This window comes from Rutilus rutilus, assembly GCF_951802725.1.
Source record: "Rutilus rutilus genome assembly, chromosome: 8".
Lineage (NCBI taxonomy): Eukaryota > Metazoa > Chordata > Actinopteri > Cypriniformes > Leuciscidae > Rutilus > Rutilus rutilus.
The window spans coordinates 35,343,362-35,366,482 of NC_140222.1; the positions used below are offsets into that span (position 1 = coordinate 35,343,362).

A 23,121-nucleotide genomic window follows, 5' to 3' on the forward strand; every position below is an offset into this window, starting at 1 on the left:
GATACAAAGGATACACACACTTGGTTATTAAATTATGCATTACATTGGTTAAATCAATTGGGAAAATATGTAAAACTTTTGTGTCATTCTAAGCTCTTTGTTGGTCTGTTTAAGGTCTAATTAACCCTCATGCTTCCCTCGTGTTTTTTCTTCTTTTTTTTATTTTGGTCCAGAAAGCTTATTTGATTTCATTTTGATAATATTTTTTTTATTTTTTAATGCACATTTTTTGGGGGGAGATTTTTATTTATTTATTTTAATTACTAGATTTAATCAATAAATAATAATGAAATAGTAATTTAGTAATTTAAGCACATTCCTCACATTCTTTCAACTTCAACCTTAGCTGCCTAAACCTTTTAATTCAGCTCAAATATCTTACATTGGGTGTCTTTGCCGACCTCTTGTGGAAAAAAAATATATATAACATGAAATTTCATGTCTCTTGCCACTAGATGGCCTTACAGCTCTATTTGGAGCAAATGAGCTGTTCCGCTGAGTCCTGAAGTCAGTTCATTTTAGTATGCATTCATTCAGATACACATGTAGACATTATAAAATCATTTTTTGATAAAGTTTTAGCATTTTTAGTTTGAATTTTGAGCATTTTTAGGTTTTTCTATGTACTGAAGCATTCCTTGCATTCCATTCATTCCTATGAGGTCAAATTGACCCACAAGGGAAGTATTTGATACTTTTTTAAAACTCCTCGAATACATTCAATTTGTTTTGTGTGTATTCGTGGTTTAACTGATTAAATATATTTCTCTAAACTAAGTTCAATACAGCCATTAAAGGTTTTTATATAATAAATTCTTAACTTTCTAACTTTTTATGGATATACCATTTTGATAAATAAATTATATAAATTATATATATATATAAAAGTATACTTACGTGAATTTGTTTGAATTTTATTGCAAACAAGCATGAAATGGAGTAGATTTACTCTTGCACATAAATGCGGTTGTTTGTGCTGTATGTAGCCTATATTACCATAATGTTTGGCTAAGTGTGTCCTGACACAAAATTCCATAAATGATGGTCAGCATCAAGATTGAAAACAGGGATTCTTTATTTTTTGTGGAATTCCCTAATTACAAATTCACAAAATTTCCGTTAATTCATTTTGTTTAAAAAAAACAACAACGACAATGACATTAAATCCATGTTTGTTTAACCGTTCAGCACCGTTGTCAAAAATTACAGACAAATAATACATTCTTTTTTGTGCCCCACACCATCTCTTGGCACATATACAAATTTAGTCATTCAGTAGTAAAAATAAAAATAAATTACAGAGAGGTTCCTAAGACTGTTTCTGTTTAACTTAGTGTTCATGTGGCCGTTTCCAGTGTTGGGTGTAACTCATTACTGAGTAATTCATTACTGCAATTTAATTACTTTTCCCTTGATAAAATAAAGTAAGGGATTACTTTTTAATTTCCTCTTTTAATTTTTTTTTTTTATTAGAGTTACTTCTGATGTAATACTGTATAGAGTATAGAACAAATCTATATAAAACCATAATGGATTTAGCATCATTTTTATGTAACCTTCTCCTTTTAAATACTATGGTCAGTTCAAGAATCATTTATGCAATTTTATATAATTTATTTGAAAGAATTAAAAGAGCAGCTTCGTCTATCCTTGTATTGTTCAACTGGTAAATGTTACTGTATGGGATTTAGAAAGTATTTAGTAACAAGTAATGCAATACTTTTTTTAGAGAGAGTAATTAGTATAGTAATCTAATTACACTGTTGAAGATATAATTAACAGGCTAATTAATTACTTTGTTAGAGTAACTAACCCAACTCTGGCCTTACCGACTTTTAAATATTGATATACTGTGCTCATTAACAATCAGTACCCTTGAGTTTTATTTTGATAAACAATGATCTGATATACTCAAATCATTTGGGTGTAAAATAACCTAAATGTAAGGGTTCATGACATTTCATGTATTTTACTGATGGTGTTAGTTAATGAGATTATTGAAAAGCAAAATGGTAACAACCTAAACCCTTATGTGCTCACATACTCTCTTGAAGTTAATTGAGATGGCACAATGAGAAACTACTAAGACAGCAGAAAAATAGTGCATATCCAACAATCTGAAAATTCTTCATTATGACAGTCCCAATATAATTTTACATTGATATGTAAGTCAATGTGACCCCATCTATATACAATCAATATACTGTCAAACAATAGGAAATATGCAAATAAATAATGTGACAAAAGTTCTAACAAAGTGCTAACCGTATGGATGAATGAATACCTTAAGATTTTGAAAGACTGTTTATATTATGTAATTATGTGTATGCTTAAAACATGTATTTAACATTTTCTTGTATATTATATATGTAGTTCCATTGCCACTGTAGCACAGTCTGCTATAAAACATACCTGACTGAATCTCTGACTTATTTATCAATTTCTTACATTTTTTCAGATATAAAAAGTGTCTCTGTACTGGTGGCACAATTTACTTAAGAAAAATGTAGCATTGATTTAATATGGGTGACTTTTTTTTTTCACATATTCACATGGGATATAACAAAAACCCAGAGAATGATGAGTAGACGTATGGATCAGCATAAAGTCCTGCAGCTTGGTCTGATGGTAACTTAAGATGAACAGTGTCTCCAACTTGTAAGGGAAGCACTGCACTCCCTGATGCCTGATCCAGGTAACTTTTTTTGTATTCATCATATGTATACATTACTGGCTCATTGTTCCTGTATAAGGCCACCCATACATTGTTTCCTTTGCAATTAACATGGTAGACAAAGTAGTAAATTCCAGGTATTTTGCAAGTGAAGATGCCAGTTTGAGAGTTGTAATTCTGGTTGCCATTATGCAGAATCTTGCTGAAAACAACAGGTTGCCCAACTGGAGGAAATGGGGTTGTCAGCAGAGCTGTAAATGCTGGCATCTCTAGGCCATTCCTACCAATAATGGCTCCTCCAGGCTTTTCTTTCTTGTAACCACCTTTTGCCCCATCTAGCCCAGGACCACTCTCAGGAAGGATTTGCCCAATAAACGGAGCTTGAGCGGGAGGTCCAGGTAGGCCAGGTGGGCCAGGAGGACCAGGTCTTCCAGGTTGACCTGGGTGCCCACCCATTCCAGGTATACCAGCAGGACCTATTGGGCCTGGAAGCCCTGGTTTTCCCTCACCTGGCATTCCAGGTTTTCCTGGTGGTCCATATTGCCCTTTTGGGCCTGGTAGACCAGGCTGGCCCATTGGTCCTGCTGGACCCATTAATCCTGGGATTCCCATAGGCCCTGGATGACCTTTGTCTCCTGGAAATCCACCTTCTCCTTTTACACCAGGCTTTCCAGGGGCTCCAGGTAGGCCAGGTAGGCCTTTGTGTCCATTTTCACCTTTAGGTCCTAAGGAACCAGGTAAGCCTCTCGGTCCTAGTTGCCCCAATTCTCCTGGGAATCCTGGCTTGCCTGGATGTCCTGGGGGCCCTGGTTCACCTTTTGGACCCAGTTGTCCCTTAGGTCCTACTGCACCACCCTCTCCTTTTAGACCAGGGAAACCAATGCCTCCAGGGGGTCCCATGAGACCTGGAGGACCTGGGAGGCCACTTGGCCCTGGCGGTCCAATCATTCCATTAAGACCACCATAACCCTTTTCACCTTTAGGGCCTTGAGGGCCAGGCAAACCACCATGCCCCGTATCACCTTTAGGGCCAGGATATCCAGGCTTGCCAAACCCGGGCAAGCCTGGGCCCCCAGGTAAACCAGAAAGACCTGGTTCGCCCCTTCCACCTGGGAGACCTGGTTTCCCTGGTAAGCCATCCAAACCAGGTTTGCCAAAGCCTGGTAGTCCCGGTGGTCCTATTTGTCCTCTCTCCCCTGGGACTCCTGCCAATCCTGATTCTCCAGGTGCACCAGGTTTACCTTGCCCTCCAGGAGCCCCAGGTAGTCCATTCAGTCCTGGCTTGCCAACTCCCGGTAGTCCTACTTGTCCTGGTGGTCCTGGAGGTCCAGAAGGTCCCTTTATACCTGGCAGTCCTGGGAGACCAATCCCATTCTCACCCTTTGGCCCTAGGGGACCAGGGATCCCAGGGAATCCCTTTTGTCCAGGTTCTCCACGAGGACCAGGTTGTCCTGGAAGTCCTTGTCCACCTGGTTTCGCCACACCTGGTAGACCATGTGGCCCTGGAAGACCTGGAGGTCCTGGCATTCCTATCGGCCCTTTACCGCCAAATGGCCCCAACTCACCCTTCGGTCCTGGTGAACCTATACCTCCAGGTTTTCCTGGCAAACCTGGCATTCCTGGCTTTCCAATTCCAGGGAGTCCTGGTGGACCTTGTGGACCAGGTTTGCCTGGAGGTCCTGGGATGACATGACCAGGAAGTCCAGGGGGTCCCTGGGGCCCTGGAGGCCCCTTTAGACCAGTCTCACCAGGGGGACCTTTTTCTCCTCTTGGAATAGTTTCACCTGAAAAGAATAACCAGTCAGCACTTCAGAAACACTCGCACAGATTATTTGCATTTCTGGATGTTAAAATGAATGGGTAAATAAGTAAATTAATGTATTTCTGTGAGCTAAAATGAGATTAAACAAAAATTTACTATGAATAAATTGCACAAAAGAGACATGCCCACCTTCCCAGAAAAAAAAAATCTGATGAAAGGTGATTTCAAGAGGTAAACCCATCAAAAAGATTGAAAAATTGCTTCCTGTCAGTTAACATTTGTCAACATTACCATAACAGTTCATTAAAATGAAATTTTAAAAGTAACAATATTCCATCTAATCTATAAATGAATATATCATGAAAGCTGCACACAAAATTATTATAAAAGAATTAGCAAAAATACCAACCTTTTCCTACAATGGGTTTACCCATGTGCATGGGTATCTGTGGACGCTCTTTTCCATACTGAGGAAGCAAAGGCATCTCATTTCCATATGGCATGTGTGGCATTTCCTTTCCATGGTAATGGTGTTGGGGTATCCCTTCATTGCCATGTGGCAGGAGAGGTAACTGAGGCAGAGGCTGGTGCTGTTGAGGCAGTGGCTTGTGTCCATAAAATGCACCTGCATGGATATGATGTAGCAGACACAAGTGCTCCACCAGTACAAACAAGTGGGCAGAGAGGAGAGGCCCAGCCATGTCCTGTGGAATGGAGAACAGGAGAGAAGGTTAGTAGTCTTGGGAAAACACAAAAAAGCTAGCAGTAAGGGCCCACACCAAAGTGTAGTAAAGCACGTCTATGCCTTACTCAAGCATTGGTACTAACTATATTGTTGTTCTCATTGCTGGATGATGTTATTGATTCTACAGTGGTTACAGTGTGTCAAAACACTCTGTAATATCACCATCAATTAATTGTAGTCATGAAGTTAGTCATATTGTAGTCATGTGTGTGTGTGTGTGTTTAATATGTATTTATTACATGTTTAATATGTGTTTAATATGTATTTATATGTACATCTCCGTGTTAGGGGGCAGCAGAGCAAAATAAGAGCAACAGGTTACTTATTAGTTTATCATCATTAGTATGATTAGGGAAAACTAAATGATAGGACAAAATGGCTAAGCGTCCCAATACGCTGGATAATTACTGTGTGAGAACCACTGGCTTGCCTTAATGGTTTAAAATGTCAATATTTTCAATATTGCGACGTGACATTTTTCTTTATCACCAGTTGCTTGAAAAATGATGGACAATGATTCAAATTTCCATCCATCCATCCATCTTCTACCGCTTATCCGGGGCCGGGTCGCGGGGGCAGCAGTCTAAGCAGGGATGCCCAGACTTCCCTCTCCCTAGACACTTCCTCCAGCTCTTCCGGGGGGACACCGAGGCGTTCCCAGGCCAGCCGGGAGACATAGTCTCTCCAGCGTGTCCTAGGTCTTCCCCGGGGTCTCCTCCCAGTGGGACATGCCCGGAACACCTTCCCGGGAAGGCGTCCAGGAGGCATCCGGAAAAGATGCCCGAGCCACCTCAACTGACCCCTCTCGATGTGGAGGAGCAGCGGCTCTACTCTGAGCTCCTCCCGAGTGACCGAGCTTCTCACCCTATCTCTAAGGGATCGCCCAGCCACCCTGCGGAGAAAGCTCATTTCGGCCGCTTGTATCCGGGATCTTGTCCTTTCGGTCATGACCCACAGCTCATGACCATAGGTGAGAGTAGGAACGTAGATTGACTGGTAAATCGAGAGCTTCGCCTTGCGGCTCAGCTCCTTCTTCACCACGACAGACCGGTACAGGGACCGCATTACTGCAGAAGCTGCACCGATCCGCCTGTCAATCTCCCGTTCCATCCTTCCCTCACTCGTGAACAAGACCCCAAGATACTTGAACTCCTCCACTTGAGGCAGGAGCTCTCCACCAACCTGAAGTGGGCAAACCACCCTTTTCCGACTGAGAACCATGGCCACGGATTTGGAGGTGCTGATTCTCATCCCAGCCGCTTCACACTCGGCTGCAAACCGTCCCAGTGCATGCTGGAGGTCCTGGTCTGATGAGGCCAACACGACAACATCATCCGCAAAGAGCAGAGATGAAATCGTGTGGTCCCCAAACCTGACCCCCTCCGGCCCCTGGCTGCGCCTAGAAATTCTGTCCATAAAAATTATGAACAGAACCGGCGACAAAGGGCAGCCCTGCCGGAGTCCAACACGTACCGGGAACAAGTCTGACTTACTGCTGGCAATACGAACCAAGCTCCTGCTCCGGTCGTACAGGGACCCCATACTCCCGGAGCACCCTCCACAGGCCGCCGCGAGGGACACAGTCGAATGCCTTCTCCAAATCCACAAAGCACATGTAGATTGGTTGGGCAAACTCCCATGAACCCTCCAGCACCCTGTAGAGGGTATAGAGCTGGTCCAGTGTTCCACGACCGGGACGAAAACCACACTGTTCCTCCTGAATCCGAGGTTCTACTATCGGCCGGATTCTCCTCTCCAGTACCCTGGCATAGACTTTCCCAGGGAGGCTGAGAAGTTGATTCAAATTTCGTGCATGTAATTTCCCAAAATAAAATTAAGAAAATCATTAAATAAATTAGTAAATAAACAAGTAGGTAAATTAACAAATAACAAGGAAACTTAAACTTGTTTGCTTAAAATTTTGGCAAATAATTTGCCAGTGCAGGTACAATTTTATTTATTTTTCTTGCTCCCAACTCGAGAGTTAAATGTCACCCATGCATATACATATGTACATATATACAAGTCTTTTTGTACCTGCATGGGCTTAAGAACGTGCATGTAAACACACACACACACACACACATACATATATATATATATATATATATATATAAGTTTACATGCACGTTCTTAAGCCGATTATGCTTCTTAAAACGATAATGTGTGTGGTCACATAAACGTGTTAAACCATTTTCCTTTATCAGCAAAAGGTCAGAAACGGCTTAACAATAAACAGAGCTAGATTTTTCCCCATTACCCTGATTTCACACGGCATGTAAACACCTTAACCTGCATTCTGTCAGCATAGTGAAGTGCGCATCTGTGACATGACAGGAAAGCCTACTTAGGGCTGGTTCACACAGAATGCGATTTTGCTGTTAAAAACAGCAGGTCAGTGGAACAGAAAAGGGCAAGGTCTAGAGACTGTTTTTTTTTATTTTTTGTTTTTTTTATAAAGTTGAACTTATTTTAACTTGAGCCCCGCGTTTTCAGAATGCCCTGTCATGCACGAGACACGAGCGCAACGGTTAAAGACGTCTGCCGAGCACGTGTTTACATTGAAAAACAATGGAAACGAAGCGCAGTAGAATGGAAAATCGTGTTCTGTGTCAACGGCCCTTTATTCGGCAGATTTAAGAGCATCCAGCCATAGCGAGTGTTTCACAGTAGGGTAGGAGAAATATTGCAAATTCCGACTTTTTCTTGACCCAAGAAATATGGAAAATGTGTTCTCATCTCTTGCAGCCAAAGGACAAGTGGTACAGTTGTAGTTAACTTCAAATATGAGAGGAAAATGAGTCTGTGCAATATGACATTTCGAAACACGTTCAAAATGACATTCTGGGGTTGTAATGCTTTATTTAACATCACAACTCACATAATTAATAGAATAGAGCTACCCATATACAAAAGAAATATATGTAAATATATTTTAAAGTGTCAAAAATATATGTGGCATATATTCCAAATACATTGACGTTGTCCACTTATATTTATCATTTTGAAATATATTCTGAAATATAACAAAAATATATGATGTTAAGTGTGAAATATATTTACATTTATAACATGTAATGTAAAATATATGACAAAATATATGGTCATAAAATGTTTAGTTTGCTAAAGAAGGGTCGAAAATGTATTTTGATCATAGTAATTCCACTACCTTTTCCCCAATACACAATAGGCTACCATATTTCACTACTGTATTATGACACACAGCTATAATAAATACTGTACTTACATTTAAATGACTGCAATGTAAAATGACAGATAGTTGCTTTCCTAGGACTGTTAGGCCATATTAGGTGGCACGTACCTAACACTAACTGCAATTATTAGATTTATTGTTCTTTTATTGACATCTTTCCTGAAGTAATTTAAATATTGCAAATATGCACAATATTTATGATGCAAGTATAACAATGATACTCCAACAGTGAAGTGCACTTAAACAATAGATAGAACTCAGTGTCTAACACTGCATACACACACTATTAAATATCTGTATTCAATTCTGTAAAAATAGGGGGAAAAAAACTCTGCATTCTGTGTGTTGTTTCCTACATAAAATTGTAATTTTAGGCCAATAAAGTCAGTAAAGGGGCAGCTGTGGCCTACTGGTTAGGGCTTTGGGCTTGTAATCGAAGGGTTGCCGGTTCGATCCCCGACCAGTAGGAGAAACGTGGGTGGGTGAAGTAGAGCACTGCTCTCCCATGCCCACATCCATGGCTGAAGCGGTCTATCTAAAAAATAAATTGAAAATGTGTTGTTTGTTTGTGAAAATGTTGACTTTTTAAATTTCTAAATACATTTACATATATTTAACTAAAATATATTTATTGGGCCAATTTCAAATATTTGCATATATTCCAAAAATATATTCTGAAAATATATTTCAAATACATTTCTTTTGTGTATGGGTACTCTGAGTGAAATAGCCTACATGGATGCTTAAGTTTTTATGTCACCACCGGGAATAACCTTTTTATTTATTTTTTACGGTCTTGTAAACGCAGTTTACTTGCATTGGCAGGTTAATGATTTGCATGCAAACTAGTAAATCAGGTTATTTCAATAAACTGATTTTTGGTAGTTATCAGCATATTGGTGTTCATGTAAACGTGCTCTTTGTTTGCAACAAAATCAACCACAAATTATGAATTTCAGATTATTTTTTATATTGTCAGTATATCAAAATCTTATGTAGAGTGGCAGGTGCTACACACAGCAAGGAACAGTGCAACATTTAGTGAACTTGCGTATACTTTTGTTTAGTATTAATCGCATGCATCTATCCTACTTCTAGCCACTATTGCCTGGGCAGCAGAAGTTTCCAAACATCTGTTAGGTTTTCTTAACATGCAAAATTGGACAGTGATGTATTCATCTTTCTCATGTCAAGTTAAGGAAGCTAAAAGTAAAATAAAAAAATCACACACAAAAAAAGGTTTTCTTAAATTAAAAGGGCTTGTCAAATGTTTATTTGTATAGTCATTGATGGAAGCAATGACCCTCCAAATTCAAATCAGCCTCACATGAGCCACATTAAAACTGATTGTACATTATATCTTATATAATCTATGCCAAACTATAGGCTTTATTATTAATCAATACGAAAAATTATTCATTAAAAAGAGTGATTTTTGTTTGCTGTAACAGACCTACACATTTGTTATACTTAAACATGACCACTAGAGGTCAGTAACTGCCCACAAAACAGATATAAACCCTGTTTCTCGTCACTATTCACTGCTTTGTATTCAGTGTTGTTTAGAAAAAACATAACTCTTACAAAAATTCTAAATTATCACACAAATACCAATAAAGCATAAAAGATGTAGACTGTCAATTTTACAAAACTTTACACTGCAAGTTACACAAATAAATAGTGATGTAGTACTCGAGTCCGGTCTCGGACTCGAGTCCGGTCTCGAGACCGATTTCTGCTTTCTCGGACTCGACTCGGACTTGTTCTTACAAAGACTCGGTCTTGACTCGGACTCGACCCTTCAAAGACTCGGTCTTGACTCGGACTCGGCATAGGCGGTCTCGTCCCATCACTAGTCCACTAGAATACATTCCACTAGAAAATTTTAATTGACTGTTCGCAAAGACCCGCCCCCCTTAGTTACTGTCGCTATGTCCGACAAGCTACACCGTTCTCACGCCACACCATGTTCTCACGCAGTGAAAAATACATCGCGGAGCAGAGAGGAGACTGACAACACGCTGACAGACAGGACAGACCAGGTTACTTTTCGGTTACTTTTGATATTAAACATATTAAACAAAGTCTCGCCTTTCAAACTTGGTCATTTTTTAAAAGAAATTTAAACAATAAATACCGTTTTGTGGCTCTTAAATGTGTAGTGACAGATCGCTGTAGAGCATCAGTTAAAGCTGCTCGTGAACCGATCATCTCTTCCTTCTAGTTAATTTATAGCCTCAAATAAACATGAACAAACATAAGAAGCAATGTTGTTTTAACCACGGAAAGGCGTCAGTACACTCCGTGTTTCAAGTTCAAATCCTCCCATGTTAACCAACGGACTCGGTCTCGACTCGGACTCGACCCTTCAAAGACTCGGTCTTGACTCGGACTCGACTGAATTTGAAAACCAACGGACTCGGTCTCGACTCGGACTCGACCCTTCAAAGACTCGGTCTTGACTCGGACTCGGCATAGGCGGTCTCGTCCCCATCACTACAAATAAACATAAAGGCCCACCTATTGTCAAGCCTCATTTTCAGAACACTATGGCACAGACAACTTTTTTATTTCTTACTCTTTTTTTTTTTGTCTTTTTTTTTTTTGTCTGTTGTTTGAGAGCCATGTCCTTTCAGGTCTGTCCTGAAACTCTGATGAATGGGAAACCCAGCCACCCAGCCACCCAGCCGGCAGCTGCGCTAAAATCCAAACCGCGAGCCTAAACCTAAGCCGACCCCAGAGTGGAGGGGGCATCTTGCTTTGATTGAGAGTGGGAAAAAAAACCTGGAATGCTTTTTACGGAATCGGTTTTTGATTCTAATACATACAGACGTATTGGGATCAGTGTGTGGGTGGGATGCCAGAGCTTTGATTCTCTTTTGTGAGCTACTGTAATCAGAGATCTTGATTGATCTAGCATGAATAGAATGAAAAGACTAAGTAACACATAAACCATTTTTCTTGGGACGCTGCCAGCCAGGTTGATTGCGACTCCAAAGATACTTTCCACCGCTTCCACATATTTAAACCATCTACAGTATTATCTGTTCAAACCTCACTCTATATTCAGTTTCTCTCCAGGAGAGAGCACACCTTTATAAGGCACGTGATTTGTAACCTTTATTTAACCATGTTAAAAACTCATTAATATATGCATTAACAACAATAATGAATAGAAAATCCACTCTATTCTGAACAGTCACAATGCCAACAATACAGAAGCAAAATAAGTGTTTTAAATATTTTACAAATGCTGAAAAAAATATATATGATGGAGTCATAAATGTAAATTACAGGAGTGACACTTAAAAATAAATGGAAGGAATCAATTATCAATATACAGTATTCAAGAGCAATCACTTTTCAAATTGAAAACATACATTTTAAACAGATTAACTTCACAGTTGATTTAAATTAATAAATTATTTATCTAATTATTTATTCAAAAGATAATTGATCCCTTAATCTTATTTTTAAGTGACATTCCTATTTATTACAACCTTTGACATTCATTCCTTCATTCATTAGTTCGCTCATTCAATCATTAGGCACCCAACCCAGACACGTCATTCCTCAGAAATGATATTCCAATTTTCCAGAGATATGTTTTCAGAGGATTTTGTGTCATTCTTAGATTGGAAAAACAACTCTTTCTCTGTATTCGACAAGGCTGGCATGTCAAAGTGAACAACTGGTCAATGTTCTCTATATCCCCCCAAAAAATTGTGGACATAAAAACACATTCCATCGGAACATTTCTCAATTACCGCTGGCCATGTCTGAAAAGTGACACAGAATATCACAATCAATAGCCCTCATTTGCATCCATGATACCCACCAGCATTAATCACAAATGAGATGCCGAAACAATCTCAAGAGAAGCATTTCAGGAGAGGTCATGGAGAGAAAAAAAAAACATGGCTCATAAAAGCTTCTGTTCATTCTGAACTGTTCACAACCAGGCCCAGTCGAATCTCCGTGATTATCAAATTCACAAGGCTAAAACAAGCATCTCACGTTGTTCCCTCTGGCCTACATCCGATGTTCAATGAAGGTCAAACGAGAAATATGTTGACAAGCGAGGGTCAAAACCACAAGGACTAGCATGACGGAACAACAGCAACCCTACACGTCCACTGCAGAGAGCAGGAATCAATGTTCTTTTTGGCCAAAATTTGCAACCGCAGCATTTGTCTGCTTGGTTTCATGCCACAGCTCTGTTATCGCCCTGCCCTGATTCTAATATAATCAAATTTCCATTCCTCCTTTTCTGACTGCTTCCAGATGTGCCGTCAATTCACAATAAACAAATAAAGAATAGCATGCTGGGTGTCAACCATATAGTTGATGCTGACATAATACGATGATTATATGCTCAGCCTTGCATTTTTTGGGCCTATTCAGCTCTGAAGCCTTTGCTTTTGATTTCTGGCTACAGTGTCCAATTTACAGCAAAACTTGCTAGTTTGAAATTGTTCAAAGAAATATAATGATGGTTTGATTAATCTATAAAAACAAAGTGAAATTCTGACATTTTTAAGTGCAACTTAAAGTTTGTGTCCAAAAGTTAGTCCACATGTTTTGTACGTGCCCTTGCTACGGACATAAACTGGGGGCTCGTCCGGGATCTGAACCTAGTACTCTTTGCATTGAGACTCTTTCGTGGTTCGCATTTTCAAGTAAAACCCGTACATTTCAGAATTTTAAAACATATCAGTGCCTGGTAAATTCATGGAAATTAACTCTTTCCCCACCATTGACAGAATTTTCCGTCATTTATGACAAAACGCTTTCACTGACGGAATTTCCCGGCTTTCCGTGTTTTCAAAGTTATTAAACGCTATTACGCAACTTCTGAAAGAGTACTGAATCTCTGGATCATGCAAAAAAAGGAGCAGAATCAAGTGATAAAAGCATTGCTTATGCACGTTATAATCTTTGGAAAAAAATTCTCAGCTTTCTGTTGAAAAATATAGCTTTTTTTATTAAATGTACTACCCACATTCAAGTGTTGATTAAAAAGAATGCACAAAGCTAAGCTAGAATAAATCTTTTTTGTTTAAAAGCAGAGGCTCTGTTCTTTCATTGAAATATTGCATGTTCATATATTCATACAACAAAATATTCAAAATATAAAAAAAAAAAAAAAATTGGTGATGGCTGGCAACTTCTTAAAAAAAAAAAAAAGAAACACTGTTGGGGAAAGAGTTAATAAAACCTTATATGTCATGAATATTTTCATACTGAGTATACATTTTTTTCTACTTAAGCTCTGCTCAGTTAATTACAAATTAATGGAAAGGCCATGGAAAAGTAATGGAAATTCATGAGCCAAAAAGGGAACCCTGCACTTTTTCCCCAGGTTGCTCAAGAGCAATAGTCAATGGGATAAAATGACCAAAAAGACACTTTGGATAAAAAGCATCTGTAGCCTGCCAACTAAACCAAATGAGATGGAACAGATGCAAATTATCTCAATTTATTTATTTTTTTAATAGTGATTATAATTTTGTACAGTTGCATTCCTGTAGCTCAAACAGTAGAGGATGGCGCAAGCAAAACAAAAGTCATAGGTTCAATTCCAAGGGAATGCATGAACTGATAAAATCATTGATTGCAATATAAGTTGCTTTGTCCGCAAAATGCATTTATAAATGTAATCTTTTTTTTCTTTCTTTTTTTTTAAGAGAGGTTCAGTTTAGGGTGTTGTTCTCCATGCTGTCAAATGGATTCATGATGCAGTGTTTTGTAGATTCTCTTTCAGATCTGGCTACTGAATTTGAACAGCCTTATGATGCTTTACAGTCAGCATGACCGTGATAATGAGGTGCCGACAGTAAACAGCAGAAGATGCCAAAAGACACACTCACCCACCCACCCACACACCGCTCCGTGTTTCCACCTTACCAATTACTACAGGTCTTGCTTTTTCTGGAAATGGGAAGAGTGAGTGAGTGAGTGAGAGAGAGAGAGAGAGAGAGAGAGAGAGAGAGAGAGAGAGAGTTTCAAGGCATTTCTCCCATGAAACAGACATAATAGAATTCTCCCACACACACATTTACCTACTCTTAAAAATAAAAGTTATTTACTGGCAATTGTGGCTCCATGAAGAACATTTCCATAGAATCCATGGAACCGTTCAAATGCACACAAGGTTCTTTATAGTAGAAAAATGTTCTTTAGATTATTAAAATGTTCTTTACATTAAGAAAGAAATCGTTCTTTAAGAACTGTTCACTGAAAGGTTCTTAATGGCACAAAAATGATTAGTTTATTGCATCACTGCTATATATATATAAAGCTAGTTAAAAATACTAGCCTACTCACTAACCCAAAATATAACCCTACTCATATACACCAAAAAGAAACCTTGCATTTTTATAATGAAGTAACTCATAAGTTACACAATATGAGCTGGGCATTGTACTGGTATTCAGTCCAGTGTCGTTCTCGTGTGATATTGCACAGATACACTGAGGTGGAGTTGCAGTTATTCCTCAGGACAGCGGAATGCAGAATCAGCTGACAGAACGGACCGTCCGCCAGAACTGCTGCCTGCTGTAAAACACATTCTCTCGCTCACTCAGTAACTCGCACTTCTCTCTCAGGTTGAAGGGAAGATTTTCATGTAACCATATGTTTTATTCTATGGGGAATAGGATATTTTGGGCAGTATATAAACCATTATAAGGTAGCAGAAAGCCACTCTGTTTCCTCCATATAAAAATTGAATTAGTGCAATTTGCGCCTGAAAATGTCAAAAAAACATTTTTTTTAATTTTTTTTTATCTCAGGCTCATCCTACATACAGTGAGGAAAATAAGTATTTGAACACCCTGCTATTTTGCAAGTTCTCCCACTTAGAAATCATGGAGGGGTCTGAAATTGTCATCGTAGGTGCATATCCACTGTGAGAGACATAATCTAAAAAAAAAATAATCCAGAAATCACAATGTATGATTTTTTAACTATTTATTTGTATGATACAGCTGCAAATAAGTATTTGAACACCTGAGAAAATCAATGTTAATATTTGGTACAGTAGCCTTTGTTTGCAATTACAGAGGTCAAACGTTTCCTGTAGTTTTTCACCAGGTTTGCACACACTGCAGGAGGGATTTTGGCCCACTCCTCCACACAGATCTTCTCTAGATCAGTCAGGTTTCAGGTTTGGAGCTCCCTCCACAGATTCTCTATTGGGTTTAGGTCTGGAGACTGGCTAGGCCACGCCAGAACCTTGATATGCTTCTTACAGAGCCTTACAGAGCCAACTTAGTAGTTGGATTCTTACTGATTGTATGGGGTGGACAGGTGTCTTTATGCAATTTAGGATAATAAATGGAGTGGAGGTGGACATTTTAAAGGCAGACTAACAGGTCTTTGAGGGTCAGAATTCTAGCTGATAGACAGGTGTTCAAATACTTATTTGCAGCTGTATCATACAAATAAATAGTTAAAAAATCATATATTGTGATTTCTGGATTTTTTTTTTTTTAGATTATGTCTCTCACAGTGGACATGCACCTACGATGACAATTTCAGACCCCTCCATGATTTCCAAGTGGGAGAACTTGCAAAATAGCAGGGTGTTCAAATACTTATTTTCCTCACTGTACATATTCATCAGACTTTAAATGTATATTTTGACTTTTTTAAAGGAATATTTCACCCCAAAAATTAAGTTTTGTCATCATTTACATACTCTCAGGCACTTGGTACCAAAACTTATTTTCATACCAGAGAAGACTCTGGTAGTGTCGCTTAGATTCTTGTGTGCCATATATGATTAGTAAAATGCTGTAGTAAAATAATATAAAATCCATTTCTCTTTCAAAGCATGTTTTGTTGACTGAGCATTCAGATCTGCTACTTTCAAAATGTTTTGGAGTTGATTGTATATCAACAATCCAAATATGAGGCCAATGGTTTTGAGGGGGTAAAACACACAGACATATTTTATATTGGAATTATTTGAATATTCTTATAGTTTTTATTAATACTTTGAATGAGCTTTTATTTTTATATTTTCCATTTTCATTTTAAATTCAGTTAAAGTTTCAATGATTTTGCTGTTTTTGTCATTTTTATATTTTTTTAACACGCCTATAGTTTTTCATAAAATTGTATTCATTCAATTTAGTACTTCAACCTAAACTAAACGACAATTACAAATTTTCCCTCGCAACTTACTGAAATCAAATATATTTAACTTTTTTAAATATTTTAGGTAATATTTATTTTATTTCAAGTAACAAAATGTATGGTTTTAGTTTTAGTTAACGAAAATAAATTTAGGAGTTTAGGGAAAAAATAGTGAAAGTGAAAAGTGAAAGCATATAAAGGCAAAAATAATATATATAATTTGATTTTACTTAAATTAGTATTTTAATATAATGGTAATTAGTTGCTATTTCGTGGCTGTTTTTTTTTTTTTTTTTTTTTTTTTATAAACATTAACTTAACTAAACATTTTACCAAAAATTTAAATAAAATATTTGTTTGCTCCTTCTGCAGAGTAAAAGCTCTCGCAGGGCACAAAAATCTCACTCATATAAAGTGTTACTGCAAGTTGTGCTGGTTGTGATGTCATAAAACATAAACAAATGCTAAACTTATGAATATTAGTTAGGTTCTGTACAAACAACTATTTCAATAGCTAATTACATATAAAATGTATTGACCAGTTTAATTCCTCAAAAAAATTATCGTGATTTTAACAGTAAAAGATTGTAAAAATGCTACAGTGAAAAACTGTTACTTGGTTAACAGGAAGTTTCCTTACTATATACGGTAAATAACTGTGATAGATCTAATGGTATATTTTATGTAATTTTACTGTAAAATACCGTTAAATTTACAGTTTTTGGAAGTGAAAACGAACAAGTCATATAATTTACGGTGAAAAAAACGTAAATTGACATTCCCACAATTCCCTGCGTGACACTTCACATTTGATGTATTTTTGTTGAAATAACTGTTTCATCATCATTTTCTTAGTTTTTTTCTAATCAGTTATGTACATTAGAGTTTTATGTTACATTTAATGTTGTTAAATTAATGATTATTGTATTTTAAAAATTTCATGTGTGTTACCATGATGGTGTTTAATGTTTGTGTGAATGACACTATGCATTAACTTTCTTGTGAAAGAACTGCTTGTGATGAGCTTTGATTGATCATGTGACTCTCATTACTACTGTGATTGTTGGTTGTCAGTGTATTACAATGGTACAAAACAGATATTAATACTTCAATAGGTTGGTAAATTAACATTATATCAGATAATGAAATACGGTTTATTACTGTAAATTGTAAGTTAAGTCTGTAAAACCTAAAATGTTGCTACCGTATTTTTACAGTAAATTTCTGGTAACCACAGCTGCCAGTTTTTTACCGTAAATTTAACGGATTTTTTTTTTTACAGTGAAAATGTTTTTATTATGTTGTGGACATGATGCATCTCTATACCAAGATCAAACTGCTTCCTATTATACCTGTATATTTGTGACACACACTTTTCCGATTATTCCAAGATAAATGCATAAATAAATGCATAAATGGTTGATCAGACCCCAGCCTTGTCAGCCTTGCAAATATCTGGCGTCTTAGAAACCAAATCAAAGCACAGAGCCAAACCTCTCTTTAAACAGAGAACTGTTGGGCCGCCACATTTTGGTGTTCGTGTTTCCGCACAAAGCTGATTTGACATGAGAAACTTTTGCCAGGGAAGACCTGTAATTCTATAGTCTATGATGGAGAAGATTTGTACGGTACACAGCTTTTGGCCTTCGGATAGAGGTCAGCACAATAGCCGCATTCATGATCCAAACTGCAGTACGTGGTAGTAAAAACAGTTGTTTGATTTTTTTCCAAATAATACGCGTCACAAAATAATTCTATGGAACCCAATCCACCCACAACCCTACAAAATCTCAAGCAAGACTTGCCTTCCTTCTATTTCTTTGTTCCCTATTTGTGTAAGAGTGCATGGCTTTCATTCAGATCAAAAACAAAGTTATAAAACATCAATCTGTTAATGGCCGGAGGGAAGTGAGGGAGGAGCATTCACAGGTCAGGCTACGTCTGTGACTGTTTAATGAATCAGGCTGCACAAGAAAGTTCCAAATAATGGAAGAAAGAGAGACCGCAGGGTTGCAAGGTTCAGAGGGTCGTTCCATGGAGATTAAAGATGCTCCGCAGCTAAACAACTCTGAGAACAGAGAACTAGTTCTTATTCGGAACTCGTTCCGTTTGGTTCCAAAAAACAAAAACAAATCAAAAACACCAGAACCGAATGATTGGATCTAATGATTCGCTCACTGACTGAATCAGAATCGTTTCGAAGGGTTCTTCACTATAACTCAAAACCTCACTGTGCTATGTGTATTTAACTCTTTCCCCGGCAATAATGGAATTTTCTGACTTTTCACTGTTATACGGTATGCCATCTATTACACATCTTCTGAAAGAGTCCTGAATCCCCTGATCAAAACACAGGCAAAAATGGAGAAGAAACAAGCGATAAAATTTTTTTGCTTATGCACGTCTTGCAAAATGCGATTTTCTTAGCTTTTTGTTCAAAATGTTGCTTTTTTTTATCAAACTTTCCCACATTCAAGCGTTGATAAAAAGAAAAAGAAAAAAAAAAGAATGCATGAAGCAGTTGTTGTTGTTAAAAATCAGTCGCTTTGTTCTTTCTTTTGATATATTGCATGCTCAGATATTCATACAACAAAATATATATATAAAAAAAAAAAAAAATTTGTGAAAATATTTTAAAAATGCTGGTGCTGGCCAACAACGACAACAAAAAAAAAGCTCTGACGGGGAAAGAGTTAAGGCTTGTTAGACTTATGCAAACTGGTTGTTTACATGACAATATGTTAAATATACACATTCAGAACAGATTTCTTGTAATAAATGGTGCTTTAATTCTGAATAAATATATTCATATTTAAAAAAAAAAAGGTATTGTTTTTGTTTAGTATATTTGTTAATAGTGCTGTCAAACGATTAATTGCGATTAATCGCATCTAACATAAAAGTTTGTAAATATATATATGTGTGTGTGTATATATATATATATATATATATATATACACATACACACACATATTTATACACTTTTATGTTAGATTTGTCAGCACTATTTATTTATAAGTATATAGTTTGGACAAATTATTGTTCAAGTTCTACAAAATTAGGATTGGAATCATTAAGGAACAGGAACTGGATTTGCAATATAGAATCATTACATTTCTTGATATTATTGAAGCAGCGCTATGCAGTTTTGCAATTTCGTCGAAAAAAAAATTGGGCCCGCAGGCCCAAAGTTGCAAGGGTGGTTTTTCCGCTCACATGCGCTAGGGGGGTGCGAGAAGACCACCATTCAACCCGAAAAAAGTCATATAACCATTCCAATGACTCCAAAGCTGTTCAGTTAAGGTAAATTAAGCTTAAAAAAAACTGCATAGTTCCCCTTTAAAGGCATAGTTCACCCAAAACTGAAAATTCTGTCATCATGTACTCACCCTCAAGTTGTTTCAAACCTGTATGAGTTTCTTTCTTCTGCTGAACACAAAAGAAGATATTTTGAACAATGTGAGTAATCAAAAAGTTGCTGGTCCCCATTTAACTCCATAATATGAAGAAGAAAAAATACTATATAAGTCGTAGGAGACCAGAAGCAGTTTGGTTACCGACATTCTCCTTTTGTGTTCAACAGAACAAATTCAGGATGAATAAATGATGACAGGTGAACTATCCCTTTAAGTATATAGTTTGAAATAATAACACAAAAAAAACAGTAGAAAGAATCTTAGATAGAGACATATCAATAAATGGCTTCCTTGAAAGTACTGTGAAAAGAAAACTTAATCACTAAGGATCGTCAAACTAAACAAATAAGACAATCATTATTACAAACACAAACTCTACAGATACCAAAACATATTCTGGATTAAGACATACAACGTCCCTGGTCGAATTGCATTGACAGTTTATCTATTTAGTGATCAATGTCAAGGCCGAAGTGGAAAAAAATGCATTTTTGCAATCCTGTTGGACTAGAGAAAAGGATCAAGAGGGAAAGGTTAGGAAGAAAGATTGCCAAGCACCAGAGCTTTGCCTCAGTGTCCAGAGCTGTTCGTGTGCCCACAGGAATGGATCTTCTGAACCCTGGAGACATAACATCCAGCACTGATCGCTGTAGGAAGCTGGGAAAATCACACACAGCCGCCCTCCGGCTCACAGCCATGCCCAGTGCCAGGAAAATCAAAGTGAAACTAAAGTGAATGTGGCTCTATAAATATACAAACCCTTGAGCAGAGCTGGATAAAGTCTCTTGCACAACAGCAGGTGTGGCATGCAGCAGGATATGAGTTAGATTCAATCGGGTGTAGGAATCCACACTTATATTCAATCCAAAATTAAATAAAAAATTTGCCACTTGGGTTTCTTATTAGTCAAGATTAAAATAAATAAATAAATAAATAAAATGTAAACTCCCCAGAAATTTAAAGACCGTTTATAATGCTATATATAAAATACAAAAAAAAAAAATTCTTAAATAAAATAAACAATTCTCTGGGTTCCCAACCCTTGTGACAAATGACTTTTCATGAATTTTCCAAGACTTTTCTACTCGTTTGTGACTGGAAAACACTTGCCAATGAAATATTTCACACCCAAGGATGACAAAAAAATTTTTTTTAGTAATTTTTCATATTTTATTAAATACCATAATTTTTTTCATGCCTTTTTTCCCCCCATTAATATTAACAATGGAAACCCCTACTCCACAGTCTACACAAATCCAAGAAGATGGATAACCCAAAAAATAATCAAGCTGCATCATCAAGGAACATCTATCATGAACTGATATTACTTTCCTCTGCATGTAAAATCCCATTCAGATCAATATCAATACTTAAAGCAATATTTCAAGTCACTTATTTTATTATTCATTTCCCCCCTTGACAACATTCATTACATATGTACAGCACTCACCTCTCTCTCTCTCTCTCTCTCTCTCTCTCTCTTGGCCTCTCTCTGTCTCTGCCTTCTGTTTATCTCTCTCTCTGAGTGAGAAGTGAAGGACGAAGGAGATCCAGAAGTCAGAAGGAGAAATGTAGTTAAAGGCTTCAGGCAGCGTGGTTTCCACTTTTATGGGCAGGTAGGAGGGGCAAGGCAACTCCTCAAAGGAGGTGGGCAGAGGGGAAAAGAAAAAGAGAGAAAAACGTTCACGTAAGCCTCCACCCAGGGCGTTGATGCAGTAGCTATTTGGTTCAGTTATGACATTTACCCACAGTAGCCTAATATATTTACTTATTTAAGCCATTTAGATGCTTTGTATTCGGAAACAAAGTTTCAGATTATCAGCCGCAAGAAGATAAACTTCACCATTTATTGATACCGTTTAGTTAATATTGAGTAACTTAATTTTTAGACACAATATTGTCAGTACATCTGTCTATTGCCCCGTGAATAATGAAAATATTTTCCAGTTCATCTCGGAGCAAGTGTTGCGTTCCTGAATGAATAAGTAAACTTAAGCGTTTTGAAGTGTTCGAGTAAATGATTCAATGACTCACTCATGGACTTCATCCGAAAACTAAAAAATCGGCATGTCCGAATCCAATGTTAGCTTCACTTCCTGTCTCCATCTGATTTTGATATCCCACAATCCCGTGCTTTCCGTTCTGTGACAGTTGAGCTAAAAAATTCAGATCTGAGAGTTGCGTTTTTGACCAATGTTTTCCACTTCTGATGACATTTCTCGTGAGAAATTACTATTGTGGTTATTAAATATTTCCTAGGTTATCACCAAAGCTTGCTCTATTTTGCTGATCATTAAACAATAATGCTGCCTCAAAGGTCTGTCTGAAATCAGTTTCGTGAGGAACCGTGCACAAACGCTGCATACAAAGTCATTGCCTTTGGCCCGCGAGACAACAAGTCAGCTGCCTAAGATTTCGGATATAGCCATAGTCACTTGTTGCACTCCTGAATGAATCAGAATTTGTTTCGGTGAATGAACGAATCATTACTCATTTTTTTCAGATTCTGGCTCACTCATAAAGATAGTCCCTTGCCGCCACCTACTGGTGCAATGACGTAATCTACAGAAAGCGTCACTGAAAAATCCCCACATCTCATTTATCTAAACATTATTTAGGGCTTCCTTCTTAGTCTATTTGCTACGCAGGTCTTGTATTCATTCTGTTTTGATCTAAAGCCATATTTTTCTCTGTCTGAGATCCATAACTTATACAGTTATTCAGGCCCGGCTCCGGCTTTGAGATGTAAGGTGGGCCAAGTGACATTCCTGGTGGGCCGGAGTTTTAACATTATTTACATTTTTTCTCTGAAGCATATTTTGTAACTTTATTTTATTACAAAAGGGGCAGGTCTTAAAATGGACTCTATATATAAACACAGAGTTTACTGGTTACTTGCCCTGCCAAACTTTTCACTTTAGTTCATTCCAACTAATGAAGAAATTACAAGCAAAAGCACTAATAAAAACAATAGAACAAAGTATTCTTTTATATAAATTTCAGGTAGTATTCAGGTACGAAATACACTATATAGACTCTCTTCTCCTTCACTCCCTTGTCCCTACGAACGCATACAGACTCTACCCTGATACCTACCTGTACTTACCCGCTTCAAGGATTCCTTACCCGAATGCCGTCTTCTGTCATCCGTCTTCAGTCATCCATCTT

The 23,121-nt window shown here is 37.5% G+C and overlaps 1 protein-coding gene across 1 annotated transcript; it reads right to left on the minus strand.

Annotated features, from left to right (window-relative positions):
- Nucleotides 1–1,059: 1,059 nt before the first annotated feature.
- col8a1b (collagen, type VIII, alpha 1b) lies at nucleotides 1,060–21,477 on the minus strand. The gene is made up of 3 exons (XM_084416655.1): nucleotides 21,404–21,477; nucleotides 4,846–5,140; nucleotides 1,060–4,458 (listed from the first exon to the last, which is right to left on the minus strand). Exons 2-3 carry the CDS (start codon nucleotides 5,135–5,137, stop codon nucleotides 2,549–2,551), a joined length of 2,202 nt encoding a protein of 733 aa, XP_084272781.1. The 5' UTR covers nucleotides 5,138–5,140; nucleotides 21,404–21,477; the 3' UTR covers nucleotides 1,060–2,548.
- Nucleotides 21,478–23,121: the final 1,644 nt, after the last annotated feature.